Here is a 27,633-nt window from a genome sequence, read left to right on the forward strand (position 1 = left end):
ATTCGTTTTGCTTTTTTGATAATCTGATTCGTTTTGCTTCACTAAAAGTATTTAGGACCTTCAACCTTTCAGCTCTAAAAGTGCCTCATATTCTACTTTTATTCTTTAGTTTCGGTTTACAAAAGTCTTTCGGCTTCTCGTTCCCGACGACAATGTCGAATCAAGGAGATGGTCCGGCGATTGGGATTGATCTGGGAACAACTTACTCATGCGTGGCAATGTGGCAACGTGAAAGAGTAGAGATAGTAGTGAATGATAAGGGTAACAGGACCACTCCCTCCTATGGAGCGCTTGGTCGGTGAGGCCGCCAAGAACCAGGTCGCCAGGAACCCCACCAACTCCGTTTTCGGTAATCTTGATCGAAGTTTATTTTTTTTTGTTAATGTTATTCTTAAGCACTTATTGTTCTATTCCCATTAATAGTAAGGTTACTCGTGAATTTAACTTTGATCACATCCATCGTTAGCTCGCGGCATTAAATAATAATTCCAAATAAATTGATTTTTTTTTTTTATTAAATTGTGACTGGGTCAAACAGTACTAGCTAAAGCTGCAAATTAATTGTTAATTCTTTCGTTTCTTATTTCTATTTTATCAGGCCTATATGAGATAGAAAATGTTCTCTTCCCTTCCTAAAATTCACAAGAAATGAAAATTTTATTTTCTGCTCTGCTTTATTTTTAACAAATCATTTTTAGTTCCTTAAAAATGGTATTGTCATGTAGATGCGAAGCGATTGATTGGTAGGAGATTCAGCGATCCTTTAGTTCAGGAAGATATCAAGCTTTGGCCTTTCAAAGTCATTTGTGGTCTTGATGACAAGCCTATGATCGTTGTCAACTATAAGGGCGAAGAGAAGCACTTTTCTGCAGAGGAAATCTCATCTATGGTCCTTAGAGTGATGCGTGAGATTGCCGAAACCTACCTGGGCACGACTGTGAAGAATGCGGTTGTTACTGTCCCCGCCTACTTCAATGACTCCCAGCGTAAGGCTACAAAGGATGCTGGAGGCATTGCAGGCCTGAATGTCCTGCGTATAATAAATGAACCAACTGCTGCAGCCATTGCTTATGGTCTAGACAAGATTGCAGATAGCAATGTGTTGTGCAGATAGCACCCCAGGATTCCAATTAATAACAGTAAATAAGCGGAAATTAAATAACAAGCACACACAAAAACACAAGAATTTACGTGGTTCGGCAAACTGCCTACCTCCACGGAGACGACGGAGAAATTTCACTATAAAAAATAGGGAGATACAATAGTGCACAATAACACTCTCAAGAAACCCAAATCCCAATTACACCCTAGCACTCTCTCACAGAAACAATAAGAATAGAAGCTGGCTGCCTCTCTTTTCTCTATTTTTCTCTCATGCGGCTGCTTACTAGGTTAATTGGAATTCTCTAATTCACCTACCTCCACGGAGACGACGGAGAAATTTCACTATAAAAAATAGGGAGATACAATAGTGCACAATAACACTCTCAAGAAACCCAAATCCCAATTACACCCTAGCACTCTCTCACAGAAACAATAAGAATAGAAGCTGGCTGCCTCTCTTTTCTCTATTTTTCTCTCATGCGGCTGCTTACTAGGTTAATTGGAATTCTCTAATTCTCTCTTACCATTCAACACCCTTAATATATATATATATATATATATATTATAGGCCGGCTGTACTGGGAATTAAATTCCTAGTTGAATTTGGTTTCCTAATACTACTTGACTTGGGCTTGTGGCAATTCAAGCCACACACACGGCCCACTTCAACACAATGGCAAGAGAAATGTGTTGATTTTTGATTTAGGTGGTGGTACTGCAGATGTCTCACTACTTACCATTGAAAAGGGTGTCTTCCAAGTGAAGGCCGTTGCTGGAGATACTCACCTTGGAGGTGAGGACTTTGATAACCGAGTGGTAAAGCACTTTGTTGAAATATTTAAGAGGCAACACAAGGTGGACATTAGTGGGAATTCCCGAGCTCTTAGGAGGTTGAGAACTGCATGTGAGAAGGCAAAGAGGATTCTTTCTTCTGCAATAGATACTACCGTTGAAGTCGATTCTTTGTGTAATGGTATTGATTTCTTTTCAACAATTACCCGTGCCAAATTTGCAGAACTCAATATGGATTTATTCAAGAAGTGCATCGCTATTGTGGAGAAGTGCTTGACTGATGCTAATATGGATAAGAGCTGCGTCCATGCTGTTGTTCTTTCGGGTGGTTCTTCCCGAATTCCCAAGGTGCAGCAGTTGTTGCAAGACTTCTTCGATGGGAAGGAGCTTTGCAAGAGCCTTCATCCGGATGAGGCTGTAGCTCATGGAGCAGCTGTTCAAGCTGCGATCTTGACCAATATGAGAAATGAGAAACTGCAAGACATCGTGCTCTTAGATGTCACCCCTCTTTCCCTTGGCGTAAAAGCTAATGGAATGGATATGAATATTATGATTCCAAGGAATACCGCCATTCCTACTGAGAAGAATAGGTACTACACCACTGGCGCTGACAACCAAACTTCTGTATTGATCTCTGTTTACGAGGGTGAAAGAGCAAGAACTTGTGATAACAACTTGTTGGGACGATTTAAGCTTCCTAATATTCCTCCAGCACCCAAGGGTGTTGTTAAAATAAACGTTTGTTTTAATGTTGACACTAATGGTATCTTGAATGTTTCTGCTAAGGAGATGACCACTGGTGTAATGAGGAATATCACCATCACTAATGATAAGTCAAGACTGTCCAGCGAAGAGATTGACAGGATGGTCCAGGATGCAGAGATATACAAGGCCGAAGATGATGAACACAGGAAGAAGGTCAAGGCTAAGGATGCTTTGGAGAACTATGCCTACAACATGAGGAATACTATCAATGATGAGAAGATTAGTGCCAAGCTTTCCCGTAAAGGTAAGAAAAAAAATTAAAGATGCTATTCAACAGGTGATTGAGTGGTTAGATGGCCTCCAGCTCGTGGATTCAGAAGAGTATGCGGAAAAGCTGGAAATGCTCGAGGGCATCTGCAATCCCATCATTGAGAGAATTTATAGATAAAAACAAAATATATTGAGCAGCACCTCTCGATGGCGCAACATATGTGAGGGTGCAGACCCTGTTACTAGTGTGACTATTTCGACTTTATTTTTCCACACCTTTAACTCAATTATTTTCTTGATAGTTATTAGTAATTTGTCCTTGGTGGGAAATTTATTACTTAATTTATGGTTTTTCATTTTTATTTCCACTGATAAAGTTGAGCCTCAACCTGTCTAGCTTGGATGTGGATTTATCCTCATAAAAGCCACAGTTTGTTTGGATTTTAGAGACTTAGATTAGATTAAGAAGCCATATGAATTGATAAAGGATTAGCTCTGTCTCTGTTCATGGAGAGGATAAATTGCCCCTGTTACGTAGCCTCTGTGAAATGTAATATGGCCCTGAATTTATATTTAGAAAAAAAAAAAAATCTGATTCAAGATACGAAAATTTTTCTTTTTTGGTTGTGAGAGAAATAGTGGAGAGCAAACGATCCTGAATCAATCGAGACACCACTGCTGGGATTTCAATATTCTACTGGAAATTCGAGGTGAGGTTCATAAGCTTGTCTCGCCATACAAGAGAAGAGCAAGGCAACCTTAAAATTTTCCACTCCCCACTTTTTCCTATACAACTCCACTTGAATATGTTGTAGTAATTGATATAAGTTGATAATTGCAATCTGTGCCTCCAATGACAATTCGTCATGTGCCATTTTGTGAAAATAAAATATGCAATTTTTTTCCCCTGACAAATAGAGGAATCGATGTAGGAACATCCTTAGGCAGGTACTGTTAGGTTTTAATTTGGTAAATTCCTTGCGACAAACTGAGGGTTGTATTTCAATGTTTGTAATTTAGGGTTAAAGAGTGTAAAAAATCTTTTACAATGTTCATTGAAGAAATTGAAGACAAGCAAGCTCTCTCTAGTAAGTTCTAGACTGCTCGAGTGATCATTATTTGAGAAACAAAAATTCTGTGACACTCGAGCAAGATTCTCAGGTTTTGTTTTCCTAGTGCAGCTTGAAGCCTACTTTTGATTTTTTACACATATATAAAGACGTGGTATTACATGTATGCACCCTCTCACATAGAGGTGGAACTCACACTTGTGGAACTCAGCCCAGTGTGAGAATGTGGATACATGATAAATTTTCTTATGTATAAATCACATGTTACATGACCTTTAAAAAAATGGTGGCAATGCTAAGAATGTTTTTTTTTTTTTTGGTTGAGAAAAGCCATACTGAGAGACCTATGCCCAAGGATGGAACTAGGAATTTGTCTTAGGTGCTGATTATTTATGAATAAAAAATATGCAAAGATTCCAAAAATAAAAAAATAAAATAAATAATACGTACAAATTTAAAATAATATTTATTTGTCATTAACAAAATAGGAAAAAAAGAGAGGCACAAATAACTATTTCTTAGTACTTTCAAAGCGAAATTACACTATTGGTTTCTAAAATTTACTCTTGTGAGTGTAATTAGTTTCTCAAATTGCAAGTAAGTCCTATCAATTCCTTAAGTTTTAAAAATTAGTGGTGTGTGGGGGTAAAAACAGTGGCATCGGGGCCCAAGGGTTGAGGATTGGGCCTGGGTGTTAAGCCCACTACAACTAAGTTTTAGAGATGGGAAAGGCGGACCAACTTAGGGGTTCCATAGTCAAAGGGGCTGAAGTAAAAAAAAGAGACCCAATGAAAGATAACAAGAACTGAGACAGAAAGAATAGTCAAAAGATTGTATTTAATGGCTTATCGGTTGATCGAGGGAGCTTGTTACACGCTAATAAATTACAAGTTTAAGTAATTTGTTCCTAATTCTAAAATCCCCATCTTTCTTCAATGGGTTTTCCCTTCCTTTTATAGCTGCTTGCCTTTAATCCGGAACCTTCATCTAGAAGGTGGTGGATTCTCCTAGATACTTGTCCCATCTCTCCTTTGGGGGAAGTGCAGAGCAAGCTACAGGTTGGTCGGGCACTGTTTAGACGCCATTTCCTCCATAAGTGCAATTGTATTAGTTGGTGCAATACATTTAATATGGAGGTGATGAATGCTTATTCAACACGCCTCCCTTTCTCTTTAGTCCAGTACTTACCTTGGTTGCCCGCCCTAATCCAAACCCCCAAATAAGGACGTAGTTCATCTCTCCTTCCTTGGAGCGCGAAGGGCTCTCACCTGACTCTCTTCTCTTAGTTAGGCCAACACTCTCCCATTCGTCCATTGGGCCCATACAATCCTCGAGCGTGGCCTAGTAGTGGTGCTGTCCTTAGATCCCCCACAATACCATCTACTCACTAGGCCCATATGATCTGGCATGGCCCAATATTGGTGATCTCCTTGGACCCCCCGCAAGTGGTATTAGTCATTCCATTAATTACTGTTAGTGTTCTTACTTAAGTGGCTATTGAAATAGTGATATGTTTTTTTTTTTTTTTTTTAGTGATGTGACATTTTTTTAATGGAAAATTACACTTTACCACCCTAAACTATATACTAGATTATCCCATAAATTATTTGAATGTACACTTTGCACCCTAAACTATCACACTTTGCATCCCACCGTTACTTTTGTTGTCATGTTAGACGGAATCCTACTGCTTATGACACACACATGCATCTTGCTTAGGTGGAATAAAATTAAAAGGCAAAAACACCATTCTTCAAAATCAATTAAAACAAAAGTCCATTTTTTCCAGCTCTCTCTGTCTTGCGTGCATGCCCACTGCCCAACCTCTCCCTAAATTCAGATTCTTATAAACCCTAAATCCCCAAATGCTTTTGAAGATTTTGGACAAGTTGTATAGAGGCCGTTCAACAGGATCAAACCGAGTCATAGCAGCCTATTATCTCATAAATGGCAGGATGGCCTGCCTACATAAACATGACTATCATTACATTTGGCTTTTGCTGTGTTTTGAACTTATCCCTTAATATGTTCTTTATTTGAGCATATGCGCGCAATAACATAATCATTATTGAACGCCATGTACGTGTGCAAGAGTAAATCTGGTTTAATACCATTTTTTTTCGCTTTCAAAAATTTAGTTTAAAATCTTTTGCAAGAATCTGAATTTGGGGAGAGGCTGGCTGGGCAGTGGGCACGCATGCAAGACAAAGAGAGTTGAAAAAAATGGGCTTTTGTTTTAATTGATTTTGCAAAAGGGTATTTCTATTTTTTAATTTTGTTCCACCTAAGCAAAATGCTTGTGTGTGTTATGTGCAGTAGGATTCTGTCTAACATAACATCAAAAGTAATGTTGGAGTGCAAAGTGCAATAAATGTGATAGTTGAAGATGCAAAGTGTGTATTTGAATAGCTTAAGGTGCAAAGTGTAATATAGTATATAATTTAGAGTGGTAAAGTATAATTTCCTATTTTTTTAATAGAGAAATTACAAAAAAATTATTTTACACCTCAAAAATACTCCAATGTATAGATCCCCCAATAACACATATTTGTTTATTCAAAAGGAATATATAGGTTAAACTCAACATCTATCTAACTTTAATAAAAGAAATCAACTTGATATAGTATTTGTGATAGATTTTATATTTGCTGCAAGCTAAGTTGCAGTAATTTTTGCAAAATGCATATGTGTCAAGTGGCTATTTGGTGAAAAATTCAATTTTGACATGGAAGTCTTCATTTAAATATAAATCTGGACATGTGTCTATCATAGGCATTGACACGGGTGCATTTTGGCAGGAATTGTTGCAACTTAATTTGCAACAAATCTTTGCTCTTTTATCAATATATGAAAGCAAATAAATTGTTGAACAGAAAGTCACTTGAAACTGGATCTTCGAAGGTCACAAAAAGAAAAAGGTTCAAGCTGGGGCCATGGTCTACTATCAGGAGGACATGTGCTCAAACCGTGCAAATCCAACCAATGGCTAGAGGCCGATGATATAGATCTTCTCTTCATTAATATATGGAAAGCGATATGAGTGGTGATTAGAAGCTTTCTAAAGCACTTTGGCTTATCCATATCCACAAAGAGAGAATAGAGCAATACCTGAAACTCTGAAAGGCTTTCTGGAGAGGAGAGGAGAAGCCGCGAGATATCATCATTAAAAAAATAATTTTTTTAATGAAAATTTTCATTAAAAATAATTTTTTGTGATTTTTTCATTAAAAAATGTCACATCATTAAAAAAAATATTAGGTCATTATTCTGTTAGCCATGTAAGCAGCATCACTAATGGAACTAAACAGAAGAACTAATACTACTCATTTTAAAACCTGAAGACTAATAATGCTCATTTGAAACTTAATGATCAATTGTGCTCACATGGTAAATGTAGGGTTAAGGGCCCAAATCATATACTGGGCCTTGGGCTTGGCCGAGAACATGAATGGTCTGAGGAGGAATAAATAGTTATGGGAGATTTTAGTTTAGAGTCTTATAATTAAAGTATGGAATGAATGGAAAGTGGTCTGAGGAGGAACTCCTCCTCGGATATGATGAATGCGGCTCAAGTATGTATTCCAGCGATTAGAGTGACCCTCCAAGAAGCTCCAATGATAGGGATGGGCCTTATGAATGTACGAGAAGGAAGGAAACCCAAAAATATCTAAGGGAAAGTTGCTACTACCGCATTAAATGCACTGCAGCTACTTTTTTGACTGCATTTATATGGAGAAGACCCCTGAACAGTACTGCCTTGGCTACCACAACTCATAGAAAGCCAAAGAGGGTGTCTGATGGAACAGACACTCAAATAAGGGCTCAAATGATCAACAAATATAGGATCAAGATGGTTCAAGGGGATCTATATAATATAAGAGACCCTCCATGAAAAAGGGATTGGAAAAAGGAAAGAGAGAATGTTGTAGCAATCAAAGTGATATTTGTAATCAGTTTAATTGTTCTGTATGGAGATTTACCTCCTTGAACAGTGAATTCATTCAGTTTTTTGTTCTTGCTTGGTCATCTTTTGAATCCATACTAGTTGTTATCAAATTCATTAGGACCTAATTGTTTGACCCACTCTCTACAAATTTATTATACTTGCCTCACTGGGCCAACATCCCTTATATTTTGGGATTGGGCTGCAAAACGTGTCCCTACAGTAAATTTTAAGGACAAATAGTGTAATTTCTCCTACAATTCAACTCAATCATCTATGATGTATTAAAATGGATCTCAATGTTCTGGTTTTTTTTTTTTTTTTTTAATTATTTATGATTGTTTTTGTACAGATTTTGCAGCAATTTTCTTTTCTTTATTTTTTGCACAAAATAAAATATTGAGAGGTGCTACGTCTACAATATTTTCACAACTAATTCCACAACAAATCATAGCTGATTAGTTGTTATTGGTTTAAATTTGAACCTATCATTGAGATTGCTTTTTTGCCCCAATAATAACAGTCAGTAATAACCTGCTACTTAAAATTTGTTGCGAAAATGTTGTGAAAATATTGTAGACATAGCATTTTTCTAAAAGATTTCACTAGAATATGATCTTTCATTTTGTTGCAAAATCTAGTTTTGATTGTATTCACAATTGAATAGAATAATTCCAAAATCCAGGGTATTGATTTCTAGTCCTTTCTTGCTAGCTATTTCCACAATTAAAATATATGTAAATTTTTTTAATGTCCAAATGTCGAAATATGTTATGATCAAAATGGTGAAATTTCATTTTCAAGTAGCTTTTCATGATTTTATGAATTTTTGCAAATAAAAGTTATTTAGTAACAAACAAATTAATATCATTAATTCTATAACATATTTGTTATTTGTTCTTATTGCATATTTGCTATTTCAGTAACTTTTGCTTGTTTACGTAATTTGGGGTGTTTGTATCCATTGCATAAAGTTTATATATCTTCTTGATTGTGTACTCAGGAAGTTGGTATCAAGTATATAAATTAATAATAAATAAGTGTAGGACCCATTACTTTCCCGCCCCACACCTGTGACTGGAAGTAAACTTCGAGGTTAATTAGGTATACAATAACTTGTCAAAAAAAGAAAAGGAAAAAGAAGAAATCCTTTCATGTCCAAAGGGACAAGAGTGTCTCTTACATATACTTCTTTCTTCGAATTCGTTTTGCTTTTTTGATAATCTGATTCGTTTTGCTTTACTAAAAGTATTTAGGACCTCAACCTTTCAGCTCTAAAAATGCCTTATATTCTACTTTAATTCTTTAGTTTCGGTTTACAAAAGTCTTACGTCTTCTCGCTCCCGACGACGATGTCGAATCAAGGAGGTGGTCCGGCGATTGGGATTGATCTGGGAACAACGTACTCATGCGTGGCAGTGTGGCAACATGAAAGGGTAGAGATAGTAGTGAATGATCAGGGTAACAGGACTACTCCCTCCTATGTTGCTTTCACTCCTATGGAGCGCTTGGTCGGCGAGGCCGCCAAGAACCAGGTCGCCAGGAATCCCACCAACTCCGTCTTCGGTAATCTTGATCGAAGTTTTTTTTTTTTGGGTTAATGTTATTCTTAAGCACTTATTGTTCTATTCCCATTAATAATAAGGTTACTCATGAATTTAACTTTGATCACATCCATCGTTAGCTCGCGGCATTAAATAATAATTCCAAATAAATTGATTTTTATTTTTTTATTAAATTGCGACTGGGTCAAACAGTACTAGCTAAAGCTGCAAATTAATTGTTAATTATTTCTTTTCTTAGTTCTATTTTATCAGGCCTATATGAGCTAGAATATGTTCTCATTCGTTCCTAAAATTCACAAGAAATGAAAATTTTATTTTCTGCTCTTTATGCTTTATTTTTGTCAAATCATTTTTTAATTCCTCAAAATGGTATTGTCGTGCAGATGCAAAGCGATTGATTGGTAGGAGATTCAGCGATCCTTTAGTTCAGGAAGATATCAAGCTTTGGCCTTTCAAGGTCATTTGTGGTCTTCATGACAAGCCTATGATCGTTGTCAACTATAAGGGCGAAGAGAAGCTCTTTTCTGCGGAAGAAATCTCATCAATGGTCCTTAGAGTGATGCGTGAGATTGCCGAAACCTACCTGGAAGTCGACTCTTTATATAATGGTATGATTTCTTTTCAACTATTACCCGTGCCAAATTTTCAGAACTCAATATGGATTTATTCAGAAAGTGCATCGCTATTGTGGAGACGTGCTTGACTGATGCTAAGATGGATAAGAGCTGCGTCCATGATGTTGTTCTTTCGGGTGGTTCTTCCCGAATTCCCAAGGTGCAGCAGTTGTTGCAAGAATTCTTTGATGGGAAGGAGCTTTGCAAGAGCCTTAATCCGGATGAGGCTGTAGCTTATGGAGCAGCTATTCAAGCTGCAATGTTGACTGGTATAAGAAATGAGAAACTGCAAGACCTCGTGTTCTTAGATGTCACCCCTCTGCCCCTTGGTGTAAGTGTTAAAGGAACGGAGATGAGTATTGTGATTCCAAGGAATACCGCCATTCCTACTAAGAAGGAAGGGTACTACACTGTCTCTGACAACCAAACTTCTGCATTGATCTCAATTTACGAGGGTGAAAGAGCAAGAACTTGTGATAACAACTTATTGGGACAATTTAATCTTTCTGGTATTCCTCCAGCACCCAGGGGTGTTGCTAGAATAAATGTTTGTTTTAATATTGACACTAATGGTATCTTGAATGTTTCTGCTAAGGAGATGACCAGTGGTGTAACGAGGAATATCACCATCACTAATGATAAGGCAAGACTGTCCAGTGAAGAGATTAACATAATGGTCCAGGACGCAGAGACATACAAGGCTGAAGATGATGAACACAGGAAGAAGGTCAAGGCTAAGGATGCTTTGGAGAACTATACCTACAACATGAAGAATGCTATCAATAATGAGAAGATTGGCGCCAAGCTTGCCCCTAAAAGTAAGAAAAAAATTAAAGATGCTATTGAACAGGTGATTGAGTGGTTAGATGGCCTCCAGCTCGTGGATTCAGAAGAGTATGAGGGCAAGCTGAAAAGGCTTGAGAGCATCTGCAATCCCATCATTTAGAGAATTTATAGATAAAAATAAAATTGAGCAGCACCTCTCAACAGTGCAACATATGTTAGGCCACAAATCGTGTTACTAGTGTGACTATTTCGACTTTTTTTGTCCAAACCTTAAACTCTATTATTTTCTTTCTAATTTGTCCTTGGTTGAAATTTTTTGACTTAATTTCTGGTTTGTCATTTTTATGTCCACTGATAAGGTTGAGCCTCAACCTGTCTAGCTTGAATGTGGATTAATCCCAGTAAAAGCCCCAGTTTGTTTGAATTTTAGAGTCTTAGATTAGATTAAGAAGCCATATAAATTGATAAATGGTTAGCTCTGACTCTACTCATGGAGAGGATAAATTACCCCTGTTACGAAGCCTTTGTGAAATGTAACTTGACCCTGAATTTATATAAAGAAAAAAAAAAAATCTAGATTCATATGAGAAAGACTCACTGGGGGGGTCCTTGATCTGGGTCTATAATTACCATCCTCCTTATCGCCAGAAGAGAAATCAGAATTGGAGGGAGTTTGCCTTCGTCGCTCGTGGCGCAACTTCCTTTTTAGATATTCAATCTCCAACATCATGGCTCTAGTATCTTTTTCATGAGAAAGGTGTCTCTCACTTCGAGATTGGCTCCTGCTAGTATGGGTGGTATGCACACTAACCTCTCAGTCCCTTCTCCACTCAAGATTAACAAAATAATCTTAACATTGGGACCCCATGGATTCCTCCAGATTCGGACCTGAATCTACCATAGTTAGACATTAAACTCACTAAAAACCAAGAATTTCCCACAGATAGTGCCAATTATAAGGTCATAGTTTAAGTCTTTAGCCCAAATGATGGATGAACTTAAGCCCAAAAAGTCCAATACAATGAATTTGTAGAGTGGGTTGGAAAACTAGACTTTAATGAATTAGACAACAATTAAAGTGGATTCAGATGACAAGAAAATGAAAATAGACTAGTTTAATCTAAAAAAAATCATCATCGGCACAGTTTGAGGAGATCAATTCTTATATATTTCTCTTAAGTGTGATTACAAGTTCAATTCTTGACTACTACAGTATTTTTCTCTTAATTTCTAGATCTCTCTTTTCAAGATCTTTTTTCTATACTACCCTCCTTCTTCGTCCTTACCCTCCACGTGTAAACTAGATTGCTAGTGTTGATCCTTATCTCATCAGTACTTTCTTGAAGTCTTTGGGGATTAGCTGTAAGGCTGAAAGATACTGTTCAGGTATCACTTCTTTATTAATGCGGCTAGAGAGTTAGCTGTAGAGTATTTAATGCGGTGGTAGCAGCTTTCCCTTGAAATATTTTATGACCTCCTTTTGTCCAGCTCCTTCTAGATAATTATCCTTATTAGTGGAATCATCCGGAATGCTGCTCTTGGTGTTAGACGATATCTTCTGACCTTAGCTTTGCTCAGCCGAGGAAGTATTCCTCTTCAGACTGCCTTTTTAGTTGATCGTGATCAGAGTTCACCTCTTTACTTACCAACATAGATTCTTAAGAAGATGTTTACCTATCCTCGGACTACCTAATGTTCTTGGATTGGGCCCTCGGTCGAATATATTCATAGATATGTATTTCTGGGCCTATCACTCCTACAAGTAGTTTATTTGTAACCTTTTTTTTAATGGTCGATTTTCTAACGGGATTGGATCCCAAAAGTGATTTTTTACTTTGTTACCAATATGCGAATGCCCAGTAACTACTTTATGATTATTTTTAAATTTGGTAGTTAATAAGCAATAATTGAAATAATGTTTTGCATTATCACTTATACCAAAAATCAGTTGTTTTCTTAGCATAATGTTTAAAGTAATCATCATGAAGTGGAGGCCAAAAGTTAAAATTCTATCCTTATAAAAAGAAAAAGAAAAAACATAACTTATAACTAGTGAAGGAGGTACATAACTTATAACTTGATTAACTAATTCATTGTATAAATACTGTTTAGGGATCCAAACAAGCTTTTTAGAATCTCAAATCTATATCTATATTTTTATATATCTAAAAGTTAAAGTGCAACATTTATTGTTACTACACTCCAGTTAAGCCGCATCCACGTTCACATCATTATCATTTTTCTTTCCAATTTTTTATAATATTTTTTAACATTCACTTCTTTTTTATAATATTTACACTTTCTCCAACCTTTCTCCTTCCTTTACCTTTTTATCTCTCCATTACCTTCTACCATCTACCTTAATATCACTATTTATCTTTCCCATCATCTTCCTTCATTTTGTCTCTTCTTATTTACTCTCGCTTACTATAAATTTGTCATTTTCTCTTTCATTCTTTACATAGTTTTTCCTTACAAAAAGGCGATCTCTCCCTCTCTCTCTCTCTCTCTCTCAATTTTTTGGTAGATTTTATTTTTCTTTCATCTATGTTTTAGGTTGATAAATTTTTGTGTTTTTTAAACTCTAATTTAGGGTGATACGATTTAGTTTTATGTTTTAAATTATTATTATTATTATTATTATTTCACTTTAATTGTTAAATGTTATCATATTTCATTATAAAGAATTAAAGATAGTAGATAAGAATATAATATTATTTTATTACATAACAGGATTTGGATAATTTTATTTTATTGTTGTAGAGACTCAATTTGGATTGGACCCAGAGTATGAATGAGTTTTCAGCCCAACAAGCCCAAACAATAAATTTTTGGAGCATGGGTACAAGAACTAGTACCGTTTGACAGGAAAGGCTATACTCATCAAGTAACAAGGGATATTTTAGGTTGATTGAATGAGAAAAATTCTCCTCGGCTAGGTTTCAGTCCGCCTTCCTCTCTTTTTTTTTTTTCTCCTCCCTTTTTTTATGGAAAAATCCCTTTTTATCTCCTTCGTTTCTATGTTATATACTCCGTTCTCTCCTCCATTTCCATCGTACACGTGTAGTTCTTATCTTTGGAGCTCCTTTCTGTCCCATCCAGCACCTACCGGAACTTTTGCCCAGTGGCCATAAAGCTGCTTAGTCACTGTTCAGGTATCACCTCCATATTAATGCGGCTAGAGGATTAGCTGGAAAGCATTTAATGTGGAAGTGATGGCCTTGGAAGATATTTGCTACCTTCCCGACTCCTCATTAGGTTTATACCCAATTTCCAGTTCAGATACAACTTTGCAGAGTCTCCTGAATAAAATGAAAGTTACATTCACCTCGGACTTTGGTGTCCTCGGACGTGCGTTATGCCGCTATATACAATATCCACTCCTTTCTCCTATACTATCCCTTTAACAAAATTTTTTAAACTATCCTCGGATAACTAAGCGTCCTCAGATTGGGCCGTTGGGCCCCGAGCCCACTTCTGAGGAGTCCTATATCTGTTTAACTAACAGACCCCACAATAGCCCCTCAAAATCTCGCTTTTTGTTACCTCAGGAAAAAGGAAGATTTTGATATCCGGCCTTCATTTATTTCGTAGGTTTTCCTCTCTTTCAGAATGTCCTTTTGCTTGCCCAAGGCACGCTCCTGACATTTCGGCGTCAGGAGCACGCCATTATTAAATAATGACTGCTCTGTTGTCCCACACGTTCAACGACCTGATGCAAATCTAACGGTGGGGGATCCTTTGCATTTATGGGTGGGATTTTTCCCGCCCCCACTTTCTGCACCCTTATAAAGTGCCTTTCAAATCAAATCTCTCTTCAGTTACAAATTACACCATCTTAGCACATATTCATTGAATCTGTCTCTCTCTCATTACTCCACGCTCACATAAATACTAAGGGCCCGTCCGATGAGCTTATTTCCCAAACCTGTAAGTTTCCTTAACCCTCCCCAGTTTTCCATTTTTTGCATTAGTTATTTTTTACTATTGTTAGAAAATGGGTAGATTTAAGTATCTAGTTGATTCTGAGGAGCAAATAGAATCGTTTAGGGCTAAGTATAGGATTCCCTCAACAGTGGGTATGAGATACGCTTCCCCCCAGCTATTCGGGCCTCTACTCCCTCTACTCCATAAGGGGAGGTATCCTCTAATGTTGCTGAGCCACCTAAGGAAGTTCAGACTTAGGTTGTCCTCAGCTAAAGAAGTAGCAAGGCCCAAAGACGGAACGGCCTCTCACACTTTTGAACAGGCCTTAGCCTCAACCACCCTGCCTGCTGGAGAAGCTTCTATGGCGCAGGAAAAGAACGTTCCTCCTGAGGCAGCTGGCAAAGCCCTTCCACCCAAGCTCCAAATAAAGTTGATCAAATAGTTGCTTGTAGTCAAATTCCTTTTAGTGTCCTTTTTATCTCGTTTTTCCTTTTTTACTTTTTTTTTTAAACCCTTTTAAGGATGTTCCTGGTTGCAATGCGTAGTTCTTTTTTTTTTTTTTTTTTTTTTTTTAAAAAATACGAGAAAGACTCACTGGGGGTCCTTGATCTGGGTCTATAATTACCATCCTCCTTATCGCCAGAAGAGAAATCAGAATTGGAGGGAGTTTGCCTTCGTCGCTCGTGGCGCAACTTCCTTTTTAGATATTCAATCTCCAACATCATGGCTCTAGTATCTTTTTCATGAGAAAGGTGTCTCTCACTTCGAGATTGGCTCCTGCTAGTATGGGTGGTATGCACACTAACCTCTCAGTCCCTTCTCCACTCAAGATTAACAAAATAATCTTAACATTGGGACCCCATGGATTCCTCCAGATTCGGACCTGAATCTACCATAGTTAGACATTAAACTCACTAAAAACCAAGAATTTCCCACAGATAGTGCCAATTATAAGGTCATAGTTTAAGTCTTTAGCCCAAATGATGGATGAACTTAAGCCCAAAAAGCCCAATACAATGAATTTGTAGAGTGGGTTGGAAAACTAGACTTTAATGAATTAGACAACAATTAAAGTGGATTCAGATGACAAGAAAATGAAAATAGACTAGTTTAATCTAAAAAAAATCATCATCGGCACAGTTTGAGGAGATCAATTCTTATATATTTCTCTTAAGTGTGATTACAAGTTCAATTCTTGACTACTACAGTATTTTTCTCTTAATTTCTAGATCTCTCTTTTCAAGATCTTTTTTCTATACTACCCTCCTTCTTCGTCCTACCCTCCACGTGCAAACTAGATTGCTAGTGTTGATCCTTATCTCATCAGTACTTTCTTGAAGTCTTTGGGGATTAGCTGTAAGGCTGAAAGATACTGTTCAGGTATCACTTCTTTATTAATGCGGCTAGAGAGTTAGCTGTAGAGTATTTAATGCGGTGGTAGCAGCTTTCCCTTGAAATATTTTATGACCTCCTTTTGTCCAGCTCCTTCTAGATAATTATCCTTATTAGTGGAATCATCCGGAATGCTGCTCTTGGTGTTAGACGATATCTTCTGACCTTAGCTTTGCTCAGCCGAGGAAGTATTCCTCTTCAGACTGCCTTTTTAGTTGATCGTGATCAGACTTCACCTCTTTACTTACCAACATAGATTCTTAAGAAGATGTTTACCTATCCTCGGACTACCTAATGTTCTTGGATTGGGCCCTCGGTCGAATATATTCATAGATATGTATTTCTGGGCCTATCACTCCTACAAGTAGTTTATTTTAACCTTTTTTTAATGGTCAATTTTCTAACGGGATTGGATCCCAAAAGTGATTTTTTACTTTGTTACCAATATGCGAATGCCCAGTAACTACTTTATGATTATTTTAAATTTGGTAGTTAATAAGCAATAATTGAAATAATGTTTTGCATTATCACTTATACCAAAAATCAGTTGTTTTCTTAGCATAATGTTTAAAGTAATCATCATGAAGTGGAGGCCAAAAGTTAAATGTTACGTAGCCTTTGTGAAATGTAACCTGACCATGAATTTATATATAAAGAAAAAAAAAATCCAGATTCAAGGATATGAGAATTTTCATTTTTGGTTTTGAGAGAAATAGTGGATAGCAACGGATCCTGAATCAATCCAGATACCAACACTGGGATTTCTATATTCTACCGGAAAGTCTAAGCGAGGATCATAAGCTTGTTTTGCCATAAAAGACGAGGAAGGCCACCTTAAAATTTCCCCTCCCCACGTTTCCCTTTACAACTCCACTTGAATATCCAGTAGTAATTGAAATAAGTTAATAAAAGCAAACTGTGCCGCCAAAGACAGTTCTTCACGAACAATTTTGTGAAAATAAAAGATGCAATTTTTTTTTTTTTTTTTAAATTACTGAAGAACAGAGAAATTGATGTCGGAGCATCCTTATGCAGGTGCCGTTAGGTTTTAATTTGGTAAATGCCTTGTGACATATTAAGGGTTGTATTTCAATGTATATAAGTAGTGTAATAGTCTTTTACAATGTTTTTTTTTTTGAAGAAATTGAAGACAAGCAAGCTTGCACAAGTAAGTTCTAGATTGCTCGAGCGATTATTATTCGAGAAACAGAAATTTCGTGTGACACTCACAGGATATTCGCTTGAGAAACTTTCTCGGGTTTTGTTTTCTTAGTGCAACTCGAAGACTATTTTTGAGTTTTTACGATATAAATCACATGTTGCGTGACCTTTAAAAAAAATGGTGGCCATACTGAGACCGATACCAGGGATAAAACTAGGAATTTGCCTCAGGACCACATATATTAATAAAACAATTTTGATCATGTAAGAATAGGAAATATACAAATTCAAAAAACAAGTAATATATGAAATTTTAAACTAATAATTTTTTCAATTATTAGCAAAATAGAAACAAAATAAAAGCCACAAATAACTATTTCTTAATACATTTCAACTCAATCATATAATATATTAAAATAGAACTCAAAATTTTTTTTCTTGAAAATCATTTATGATTATTTTTGTACAAATTTTGCAACAATTTCAATTTTTGAAAACAAGCAAGCTTGCTCAAGTAAGTTCTAGATTGCTTGACTACTCGAGCAATCATTATTCGAGAAATTGAAATTTCATGTGACACTCATGGTCGCTCAAGCAACTTTCTTTGTGATGAAGCGTAAGCTCGTTAGTCAGCAGATGGATCCAATCCGCAGCTCACGTGTATGTTTTCTCGAGGATGGTCATCGGTGTGGTGCCTGCCACAACGTCTCCGATGCCAAAGTTAATACAAAGGAACTTTATAAAGTAAAACAGAATAGCAAAAATGGTAGCAAGATTATCCCAATATTTCTCATACCTTGTGCTAGTATTGTGAGGGTCTTATATATGTTTTTGCATCTCTTGACTGTTGGAGTAGTTATGGTGGCCTTAATATCCCTCTTGGTAACGTTTTATGCTTTGTAATATGGCTTTAATGCATCCCAACGGCTCATACAACTGGCTCTATAACTGCTTCGGGTATAATTGGCCATATTGAATGGCATGGTTGTCTTTGTCAGTGATGTGGGCATCTGCTCAATTCGTCCGAGGATGTCTTCATCCATAATCGTTGAGGTCGTCTATGAGAGATGAATTCGTCAGTCCTGTCAGCTACCCCCCGATTCTGTGGTCGTCCAGACATGATGACCATAGAATATGAAAAAATTTCAGATGGTAAGTGACCTTGGGATTTCGTTCCGCATTAAATGCGTAGTGGTGGCGTTCTTTGGGCTGTAGCCTACATGGCACATTCTAACTGGTGGAGTTAATGCTCCAATTGTTGGAACTATTGGGTTTCCCGCTGGTTTTTCAATTTCCAAAGTCTTAGTTTTAAACTTCCTCCCTTCTTATTTTTCCTTTTCACTTTCTCAAAAACTTCCAATCATTGTTCTGAGCATCTTCTTCGCCAGCCTTTCTCTGCAACCCTCCTCCAAACTGGTGCGCCGTGCGGTGGTTCTCTTCTTTGAGGTATGTTTTCCTTTTCACTTCTTTTTTTTCATTTCGGTCTATACATATTGTGGTAGATTTCTGATTTTCCCCCTCTCTCTCTCTCTCTATCTCTCTTTTTGTTTTTTTGTTTTTGTTTTTGTTTTTGTTTTTGTGTTTGGCTTTTTTGGGTCTCGAGGTTTTTAGATTTTTCCATTTTTTTTTGTGTTTTCTAGCTTTTCCATGGTTAGCGGTTGTGAGATTAGGATAGCTCGCCCCTCAATCTCATTTCTTTTTGCTCGACTAAGGGGTCATTAGGAATTTTCCCACATCTTGAGAACTTCGTCTACGAGGGCAATTGCCTGATTGCTGCATTGGCCGATCTGCTGTCCTTGTTGCGTCAGTCAATTGATTGGTTTGAGAATCTGGTGAAAGAGGGGAAAATAATGTTTGAGATTAGGTCCAGTGAGCTCAAGACTGGGTTATCATCTAGCGGTAACCCAGTGGAGGAAGACACAACTGTCTCTACTCTTTGAGAGGTTAGGGCTTTTTATGCTCTTGAGGAAGTGTGCGGGCTGGACGCCGATACGCTAGGCAGATTTAAGGATACGTTTCAGTTCCCGGATCGAGTTAGGGTTCGTCTACCTAGTGAGGAAGATCGGGCCTGTCACTTCTTTCTTGGGGAGGTTTGTTTCTACGAATCTGCCTTCATCTGTGGATTGAGGTTTCCGGTCCATCCTTTCCTTATGGAGCTCTTAGACCGCTTTGGTATTGCTCTTAGGTAGCTTATGCCCAACTCGTGGTGGATACTAATCAGTTGCATGGGAATATGGTTGGCTGTAAATGACGGGGACATGCTCAAAGTTGAGGAGCTTATCTATTTGTATCATTTAAAAGTGTCTAAGGAGCATGGGTACTATGAATTGGTGCCCTAGGAAAGGAGAGCTAGGATTGTCAAAGGTTTGTCATTGTCTTTCAAGTATTGGAAGTCCAGATTTTTCTTTGTGTCTGGGGACGATTTTGAGACTTCCTTTGGCGAGGTTTGAGGTGATCTCCCGAGGTTGCATCATCGGTGGGAAACCCCGACTTTAGGTGCGTCCATATTTCTCCTCGTCCTTTGAATTCTGTTGTGCTTACTACTATGGCTATTGATTTTTTTTTTTTTTTTTTTTTTTTTAAGAGATGGCCCAAGCTCAAGAGTAGGTATAAGGAGCGAGTGCAGAAGGCGATTGAATACGCACAGACGATTGAGAGCTGGGACGACCTTGTCGACCCAAGGACACTCGCCTTTTACTACCTCGGGCCAGAACCTTTTGCTTTCGTCCTGCGCAACCTCAATATTGAAGGAAAAAAGTGTAAGTGTTAGACTCGTCAGTACCTTTTTTTTTTTTTTTAAATACCTCATTTTCAAAAAGAGTAAGTGTTTCTCTCTTGTAGAGATGACATCCAAGTTTAATAAAAACATGTATGTGAAGATGAGGCAAAAAAAGAAGAGCTGTTATTGAGTATAGGAAGGAAGACTGTGCATGTGATTGGGAAGGGTCCCTCCGTCACTCCAACTGCCTCCGTCACTCCCATCATTTCTAGCACTAAAACGATGCTTCTCCTTCAACCTCAATTAAGGAGCTCCCTACTCCCGTCTCTAAAAGGTCGCGCCTGTCAGACAAGGAGAAGGAAAAGATGGATTCCCGCTCGTCCACCATCTTGGGAGACGAAAGACTAGCGGTGGACAGGGCCTATGGCGTTGTGACCGCTGATGATTTAAGGGTCCTTTCTCAAGTTCCTTTTAACAACATCATGAGTGGCCACGTCCATAAGCTTGTTTAGGTAGAGTATTTATGTAACTCCTCTTTTTTTTTTTTTTTTTTTTTTTTTTTACTGACAGTATTGAATTTCTTTTTAGGTGTTTGGGGAAAGTTTGCATATTGCCTCTGAGTACTTTACTCAAGAGGCCAAATTGGCATCTTTCACATCGAAGATGCAAGCTTTAGAAGGGGAAAATTCTAAGTTGAAGAAGAACCTGATTGATTCTATGGATGAGGCTACCACTTTGAAGGAGAAGGTCAACACCCTGAGTGACGACCTGAAAGTCGAACATCAGTTGCTCCTGGAAAATGACGAGCAGCTTCTAAGTGCCAAGGAGTCGCTCAAGACCATTGCTGCCAAATCTGTCGAAGCCTTCCAAACTACTGACGAGTACAACACCGTGCTCTTCAGTTGGTACTTTAAAGGTTTTGAGCTTCTCCGAAGGTACCTGGTCAAGCACCCCACCGAAGTTGATATGGAAAGCCTAGATCTAGAGGAGGTTGACAAGGAAATGGCGATTGATGAAGCTGCTCAATCCTTGGCTCCTAAGGGCGGTGTCTCTAAGAACGCTACTGACGCTCCAACTGCTGATGCTTCTACTGGTGATAATTCCTTTGCTGACGCTTGATGTTATTACTTATGAAAATTCCTTTTTATTTTTCGCAAATGCCCGTCATGTTTTGGGCTTTTTGTAAATCTAATTTTGGAACAATTTCATTTTAGTCTGTCTTAAGAACAATGTTATTGGCCTAGTGTTTATGGGTTTTCAAAGGTGACAATAGTGGTAATTGCCCGTGGTTTTTGGGCTTTAATTAAATATGCAGTTATGTACTTACTTGTGATTGCACATTCTTCAGTTTATGGCGTGCTTGTGTAGTTAGTGATGACCGTCTGTGTTGCATATTTAGTGGAATTTAGGCTTCCTTTTCTTCGTCAGTGGTTTTGCCCGTTTTAACTTCTTAGTGACTTGTATCGGTCTGGGTGGTGGCTTGTTACTTAGTCATTCTTGGCTTTTGTGACTTACACTCTTTTAGGGATCTTGTCATTCTTTCGTATTCGTCAATAACTTACATCCGTCATGGCGGAATTTTGTTACTTAGCCACTTTTTGGGGCTTTTGTGACTTACACCCTTTTAGGGATCTTGTCATTCTTTCGTATTCGTTAGTAACTCACATCCGTCATGGCAGAATCTTGTTACTTAGCCACTTTTTTGGGGCTTTTGTGACTTATAATTGGATAGAACTGCTTGCAGAGGAACATTAGCTGAATGACTCATTTATTAATTCTTTGAATGAATACATTTGTTTATTACTTTCATTGGTGGTACTTCTTCAAGTCCTTAATGTTCCATGGCCTTAGGAGCCTTTGTCCGTCTAGGGTTTCTAGGTGATAACTGCCCTGCCTGGAGTAGTGGGTGACGCAGTAAGGTCCTTCCTATATGGGGCCAAGTTTCCCTTGAGTAGGGTCTTTGGTTGCTGTGGTGACCTTGTGCAGGACGAGGTCACCTATTTCAAGTCATCTAAGCTTTACCCTCCTATTGTAGTAGTCGGCCATCCTCTTCTAGTACTCCGTCATTCTGCTAGAAGCTTTCTCTCTTACTTCATCCAGACAGTCCAAGTTGATTTGCAGACTATCGTCATTGTCTTCTTCGTTGAATTCACTACGCCTGATGCTGGTTGCTTTTACCTCAACCTGGATCACTGCTTCAGTGCCATAGGTGAGCCTAAAGGGGGTTTCTCCCATCGGGGTCCTTGCTTTGGTCCTGTAAGCCCACAAGATGTTGGGTAACTCTTCCGGCCAAGCTCCCTTTACGTCCTCTTGCTTGGTCTTGATAATCTTGAGCAATGTTCTATTCCTCACCTTCGTCTGCCCATTTGCTTGTGGATGCCCTAAGGATGAGAACTAATTCTTGATGCCCAGTTTTAAACAGAAATCCCTGAAGCCTTGGCCATCGAACTGTCATCCGTTATCTGATATGATTGTCCTTGGAATCTTAAATCTGCAAATTATGTTCTTCCACACGAAGCTCTAGATTCTTGCTTCTGTGATGGTTGCTAGTGCCTCTACTTCCACCCATTTTGTAAAATAATTGATGGCGACTAGCAAAAACTTTACCTGATCTTTACCTAGGGGTAGTGGACAGACGATGTCGATCCCCAATTGTGCGAATGGCCACGGGGATGATATCACCGTCAATCTCTTTGCTAGAAGTTGTTGGACATTCCCAAATCATTGGCATTTGTCACACTTCTTCATGAGCTCCACTGTGTCTACCTGCATAGTAGGCCAAAAATAACCAGTTCGAACAACCTTTCTTACCAGAGATTTAGGGCTGGCATGATCCCCACAAATTCCTTTGTGGATTTCTGCCAGGATGTACTTAGCTTCCTCTTTGTCGACACACTTCAAGTAAAGCATCGAGAAACCCCTCTTGTATAAAGTATCATTAAGGATTGTAAACCTAGCCGCTCGCTTCTTGACCTTTTTGGCTTCGTTTGCATTCTGTGGGAGGTACCTGTCTTGGAGGAAAGACATAATGGGTGTCATCCAGCTGTTTGTGCTCTGGATTGCAAACTTTGGAACTTCTTCAATGCTGGGGTGTTTTTGGACTTCCAATATCAAACCCCTTTTCGTCGCCCCTTCTTCTGACGATGCTATCTTCGAGATTTCGTCTGCTACCATGTTTTGGCTTTTTGGGATCTGTACAAATTCCACCTTATCAAACTATTTAAGAATGCTAAAATCAATCAATAAAAAACCCAACCAAAATTAATTGAAGAACTTCAGAAGGAAGGATTTGGCTTTTTGGGTGAGAATAGTTATCTTCTTTATATATATATATATATATATATATATTGCGTTTCTATTTTTCTATTAACATAGTTCAATTATTACTTAAATTCTATGATTTTGTTAATATTTTACATAATGCAATTCATCTCAATCATTTATGCTTTTTTGATTTGATGTTCTTAATTGATTGTGTAGATTATTTTCTCACTTATGGCAATATCAAAATGGCTAGACAAGTAATTTATATGTAAACTTTTACATTTGCATTGCAATACAATTTTTGTTTCTCTTTATGCACTTTTATTTATCTATTTTTGAAATTATTTTGATTGTGGTACCCTAGAAGGTTTAAATACTTATTATATATATATATATATATATAATTTATGGAATTTTTATTTCAATCAAAATTTTTCACTGAATCTATTTGGGATGTAACTCATCTACCATATGAAATTAGGAGATTTATGTGAGAAGAGCTATCTTCATTTTTTATGAGTATCTATTTTTCTATTAATGTAGTTCGATTATTGCTTAAATTATAAGATCTTTTCAAAAATTTTAGATAATGCAATTCAACTTGATTATTGATATTATTTTTTGATTTGATGTTCTTAATTGATTATACAGATTATTTACTCACTTATGGCAACATTAAAATGGGTATGATTGATAATTTATAAGAAAATATTTACATTGCAGTCTAAATACTTACATTTTTGTCATTTATGAAATTTGTTTTTGGTCATATATATAAGAAATTTATTTATATATGATTAGCACTTTTGCTATCATACGTGTTAGCAAGTATAATGGAACAATTTTTAAGTCCCCCCCCCCTCCTCCCACTCCCAACACACACATGCGCACAGACGCGCACGCACACACACAATTAAATTACAATTTTACTATTAAGAGCTTTTAGAATTTTAAAACTTACCATAATTTTTAAAAATATTTTATAATATCTTTTAAAAAAAAATACATAATATACATTTTCCATGTAATTTAATTTTTAAAAATATTTTTACTATTTTATTGGTTATTAGATTTGATTATATTATCAAAAAATTTATATTTTAAAATTTATATATAATATTTTTATTAAATTATGCATCGGGCATAATACTAGTTAATACAAAATTTCCGTGAAAGTTCTCAAAAGTAAAAACGCGGTACTTAGGAAAAGGGCATGATCTTCAATAAAATTGATAATTTCCGAGAAAGTCTAAAAAGACGGTACTTTTTTAATAAAATAAAATAAAATAACCCACAATTCCACAATTCCACGCGTAAAGCGACACGTCTACACTCATACTAATAAAAAAAATAGGTAGGTACGATAGAGGGAGAAAGTCTAAAAAGGCCGTACTTTTTTAATAAAATAAAATAAAATAACCCAAAATTCCACAATTCCACGCGTAAAGCGACACGTCTACACTCATACTAATAAAAAAAATAGGTAGGTACGATAGAAGGAGAAAGTCTAAAAAGGCCTTACTTTTTTAATAAAATAAAATAAAATAACTCACAATTCCACAATTCCACGCGTAAAGCGACACGTCTACACTCATACTAATAACAAATAGGTAGGTACCGTAGAAGGAGAAAGTCTAAAATGACAGGAGAAAGTCTAAAAAGGCGGAACTTTTTTAATAAAATAAAATAAAATAACCCGCAATTCCACAATTCCACAAGTAAAGCGACACGTCCACACTCATACTAATACTATATATAAACTTCCTTTTTCTGTTTCATTTTTCATCTTAAATTCATTTCTCAGCTTCTTCGTGCTTCTGATTCAGATATCGCATTTTCGCCTGGTTTGATTTTTGGGATTTTTTCTGGGCTTGAATTTGAGTGTTTCAGTAAAGTGGGCTAACCCGAGGAGCACTCAGATTTTGGTTACGCTTTTTTGAATCTGTTGTAAGTTTTCTATTCTACTCTTGATCTAATTCGGTGAAGTCTACTCAAGTCAAGTGTGCCTCAACCGCTCTCTCTAATCTCTTCTACTTTTGTGCTTTTTTTTTTTTTTTATCCATTAATTTTGCAATTGCTTTTATCTGAATAAATCATGGCCTTGTTGTGTGTTATTCTTCTTGAATTGCTGGCTTTTTGTTTTTTTAATGTTGGGTTGTGAATTGTGAAAGGTGGGGCCGTTGGGATAGGGATGGTATTTTGAATGTTATTGTAGGGTATTTGTCTTCTGATTTTTAGTTCATGACTAGGCTGATTTGATGATCAAGCATTCAAGCTAATACAGTTTATGGTTTCTTAAAAAAAAAAAAAAAAAAAAAAAAAAAATGCTATGCTAACACAGTTTTATTAACAAAATTTGTTAGTAGATTACTTCAAGTGGCCTTAAATTTGTTTGTGACTATATCTAATTAGATACAATAAACCATCCGGGTGCCACTAATCTAGCCATAAGAAAACATGGCTACGAAGCCCAAGGTATGTTTGAAGGAAAAAATATTTTGCCAAACAAATGAGACAGTATCTCTCCTGCTCCAAGAGCTATACACATGCTTAAAATAGTTTCAGATGCAATAAGCGTAGTTCTAGTCATATAGCAACGCCACTTTTGTTCCCTAATGATATATCTGTGCAAACTAGAAATGCAAGATGATATTATAACCTCAATTTTCTAAAATCAAATATTTGTCTTGCTTGTAGGTATCACTTTACTCACAATGCCTGGAGAAGATATCAAAAAGAAGGCTACAAAGACTCACTCTAGCCGCCAGGAGCACGGGACCACTTTGCGGAGAACACACTCTAGCCGCCAAGAGCACGAGACCCCTAAAAGCAAACCTCAATCTAGCCGCCAAGAGCACGGGACCACTTTGCGGAGAGCACACTCTAGCCGCCAAGAGCACGAGACCCCTAAAAGCAAACCTCAATCTAGCCGCCAAGAGCACGGGACCACTTTGCGGAGAACACACTCTAGCCGCCAAGAGCACGAGACCCCTAAAAGCAAACCTCAATCTAGCCGCCAAGAGCATGGGACCACTCAGCGGAGAACACACTCTAGCCGCCAAGAGCACGAGACTCCTAAAAGCAAACCTCAATCTAGCCGCCAAGAGCACGGGACCACTAAGCGGAGAACTCACTCTGGCTACTCAGGGCACAAGTTTGAGCGGAAGAATTATGAAAAGCCATACTGGTGCGACGGATGCAAGGAGCAGGGTTATGGATCAAGATACAAACGTGGCAACGTTGAACTCCATAGGGAATGCTTGTTCCCCTCCCCCACAACTTCCCATGAGTGTTTTCAAGGATACCACTTCAAATTCCTCAAAAAAACGCCAGGAGAGAAGGAACGATGTTGTGATGCATGTGGAATGGATGTAAAAGGCTTTGTTTACCACTGTGAAGCGAGGGGGTGGGATTTGCATCCATGTTGTCGCAACCTCAAGAATGAAATGGAAATTGATGGTGTGAAATTCCAGCTGTGCTGCAATAAGGTGCCAAAAAAAAAGTGCTTATTTTGCAAGAAGAAGGAGCTTCCAAATGGTTTCCCGGGCATCCCAGGTTGGTCTTATGTGTCCAAGACTGAAAGTGACAAATACCATTTTCATGTGTATTGCTCAATTAAATGGGTCATCGATAGCTGGAAGGATATTGAGCAACAAGATAACCGTTTGACGCTAAACAATTTGGCACTAACAGAATTAAAAGCTGATTCGATTGAAAGAGATGGAAAAGATTTGAAGTATTGGCGGATAGCGATGTTGGTCTTAAGGTGCACTGCAAGTTTACTTTTAGGGGATCCCACCCAATTAATTTTTTCCCTTCCCGATGTGCTGTCTTTCCTTGGATAGGGTACTGCCGCTAGTGTTCCAAGTATGCTGTAATAAGCATTGTAATGGAATAGCTATTACATCCCATACTACTGTTTCCCTCAAAAATAATTTCTACCACTTTGTAACTGTTAATCTGTTCTGAGATCTTGTATTCACTACTACTACTGTAAGTATTTAACTCTACTTTCAATAAAGAAGTATTTTCAGTTAATTTTATGTTCATTATACTACTTGTTACTACCGCCACCTTGGACGGATTACCGCCATACCGGACGGTTCTAAATTGCTTTCATTTACTTTGAATTATTTTGTTATATACTGCTTGGCTGGTTCTACCGCCTTATTATTGCTTTCATCTATTTTGCTTACATTACTTTGAACATATATATTACTGTGCTTCTGTCTCCTTCTCTTCCCTTCAGCTGTGCGTCCCCTTCCCCCTTTATGGTATCAGAGCCACTCTTTTCTGGTCGATGGTAGTGTTGTTGTGTCTT

The 27,633-nt window shown here is 37.5% G+C and overlaps 1 protein-coding gene and 2 pseudogenes across 1 annotated transcript; all 3 read left to right on the plus strand.

Annotated features, from left to right (window-relative positions):
- Window positions 1–77: 77 nt before the first annotated feature.
- On the plus strand, window positions 78–3,110 carry LOC112001787 (heat shock cognate 70 kDa protein-like; annotated as a pseudogene).
- Window positions 3,111–9,174: 6,064 nt separating this feature from the next.
- LOC111984610 (heat shock cognate 70 kDa protein 2-like) lies at window positions 9,175–11,273 on the plus strand (annotated as a pseudogene).
- Window positions 11,274–25,086: 13,813 nt separating this feature from the next.
- Window positions 25,087–27,350, plus strand: LOC112008980 (uncharacterized). Its single transcript, XM_024041339.2, has 2 exons — window positions 25,087–25,259; window positions 26,010–27,350. Exon 2 carries the CDS (start codon window positions 26,027–26,029, stop codon window positions 27,155–27,157), a length of 1,131 nt encoding a protein of 376 aa, XP_023897107.2. The 5' UTR covers window positions 25,087–25,259; window positions 26,010–26,026; the 3' UTR covers window positions 27,158–27,350.
- Window positions 27,351–27,633: the final 283 nt, after the last annotated feature.

This window comes from Quercus suber, unplaced genomic scaffold (assembly GCF_002906115.3).
Source record: "Quercus suber isolate HL8 unplaced genomic scaffold, Cork oak 2.0 scaffold_34, whole genome shotgun sequence".
Taxonomy (NCBI): domain Eukaryota; kingdom Viridiplantae; phylum Streptophyta; class Magnoliopsida; order Fagales; family Fagaceae; genus Quercus; species Quercus suber.

Bases quoted from the DNA above. Each gene is read 5' to 3' on its own strand.
- LOC112008980 (XM_024041339.2), top strand. From the start codon at position 26,027: ATGCCTGGAGAAGATATCAAAAAGAAGGCTACAAAGACTCACTCTAGC.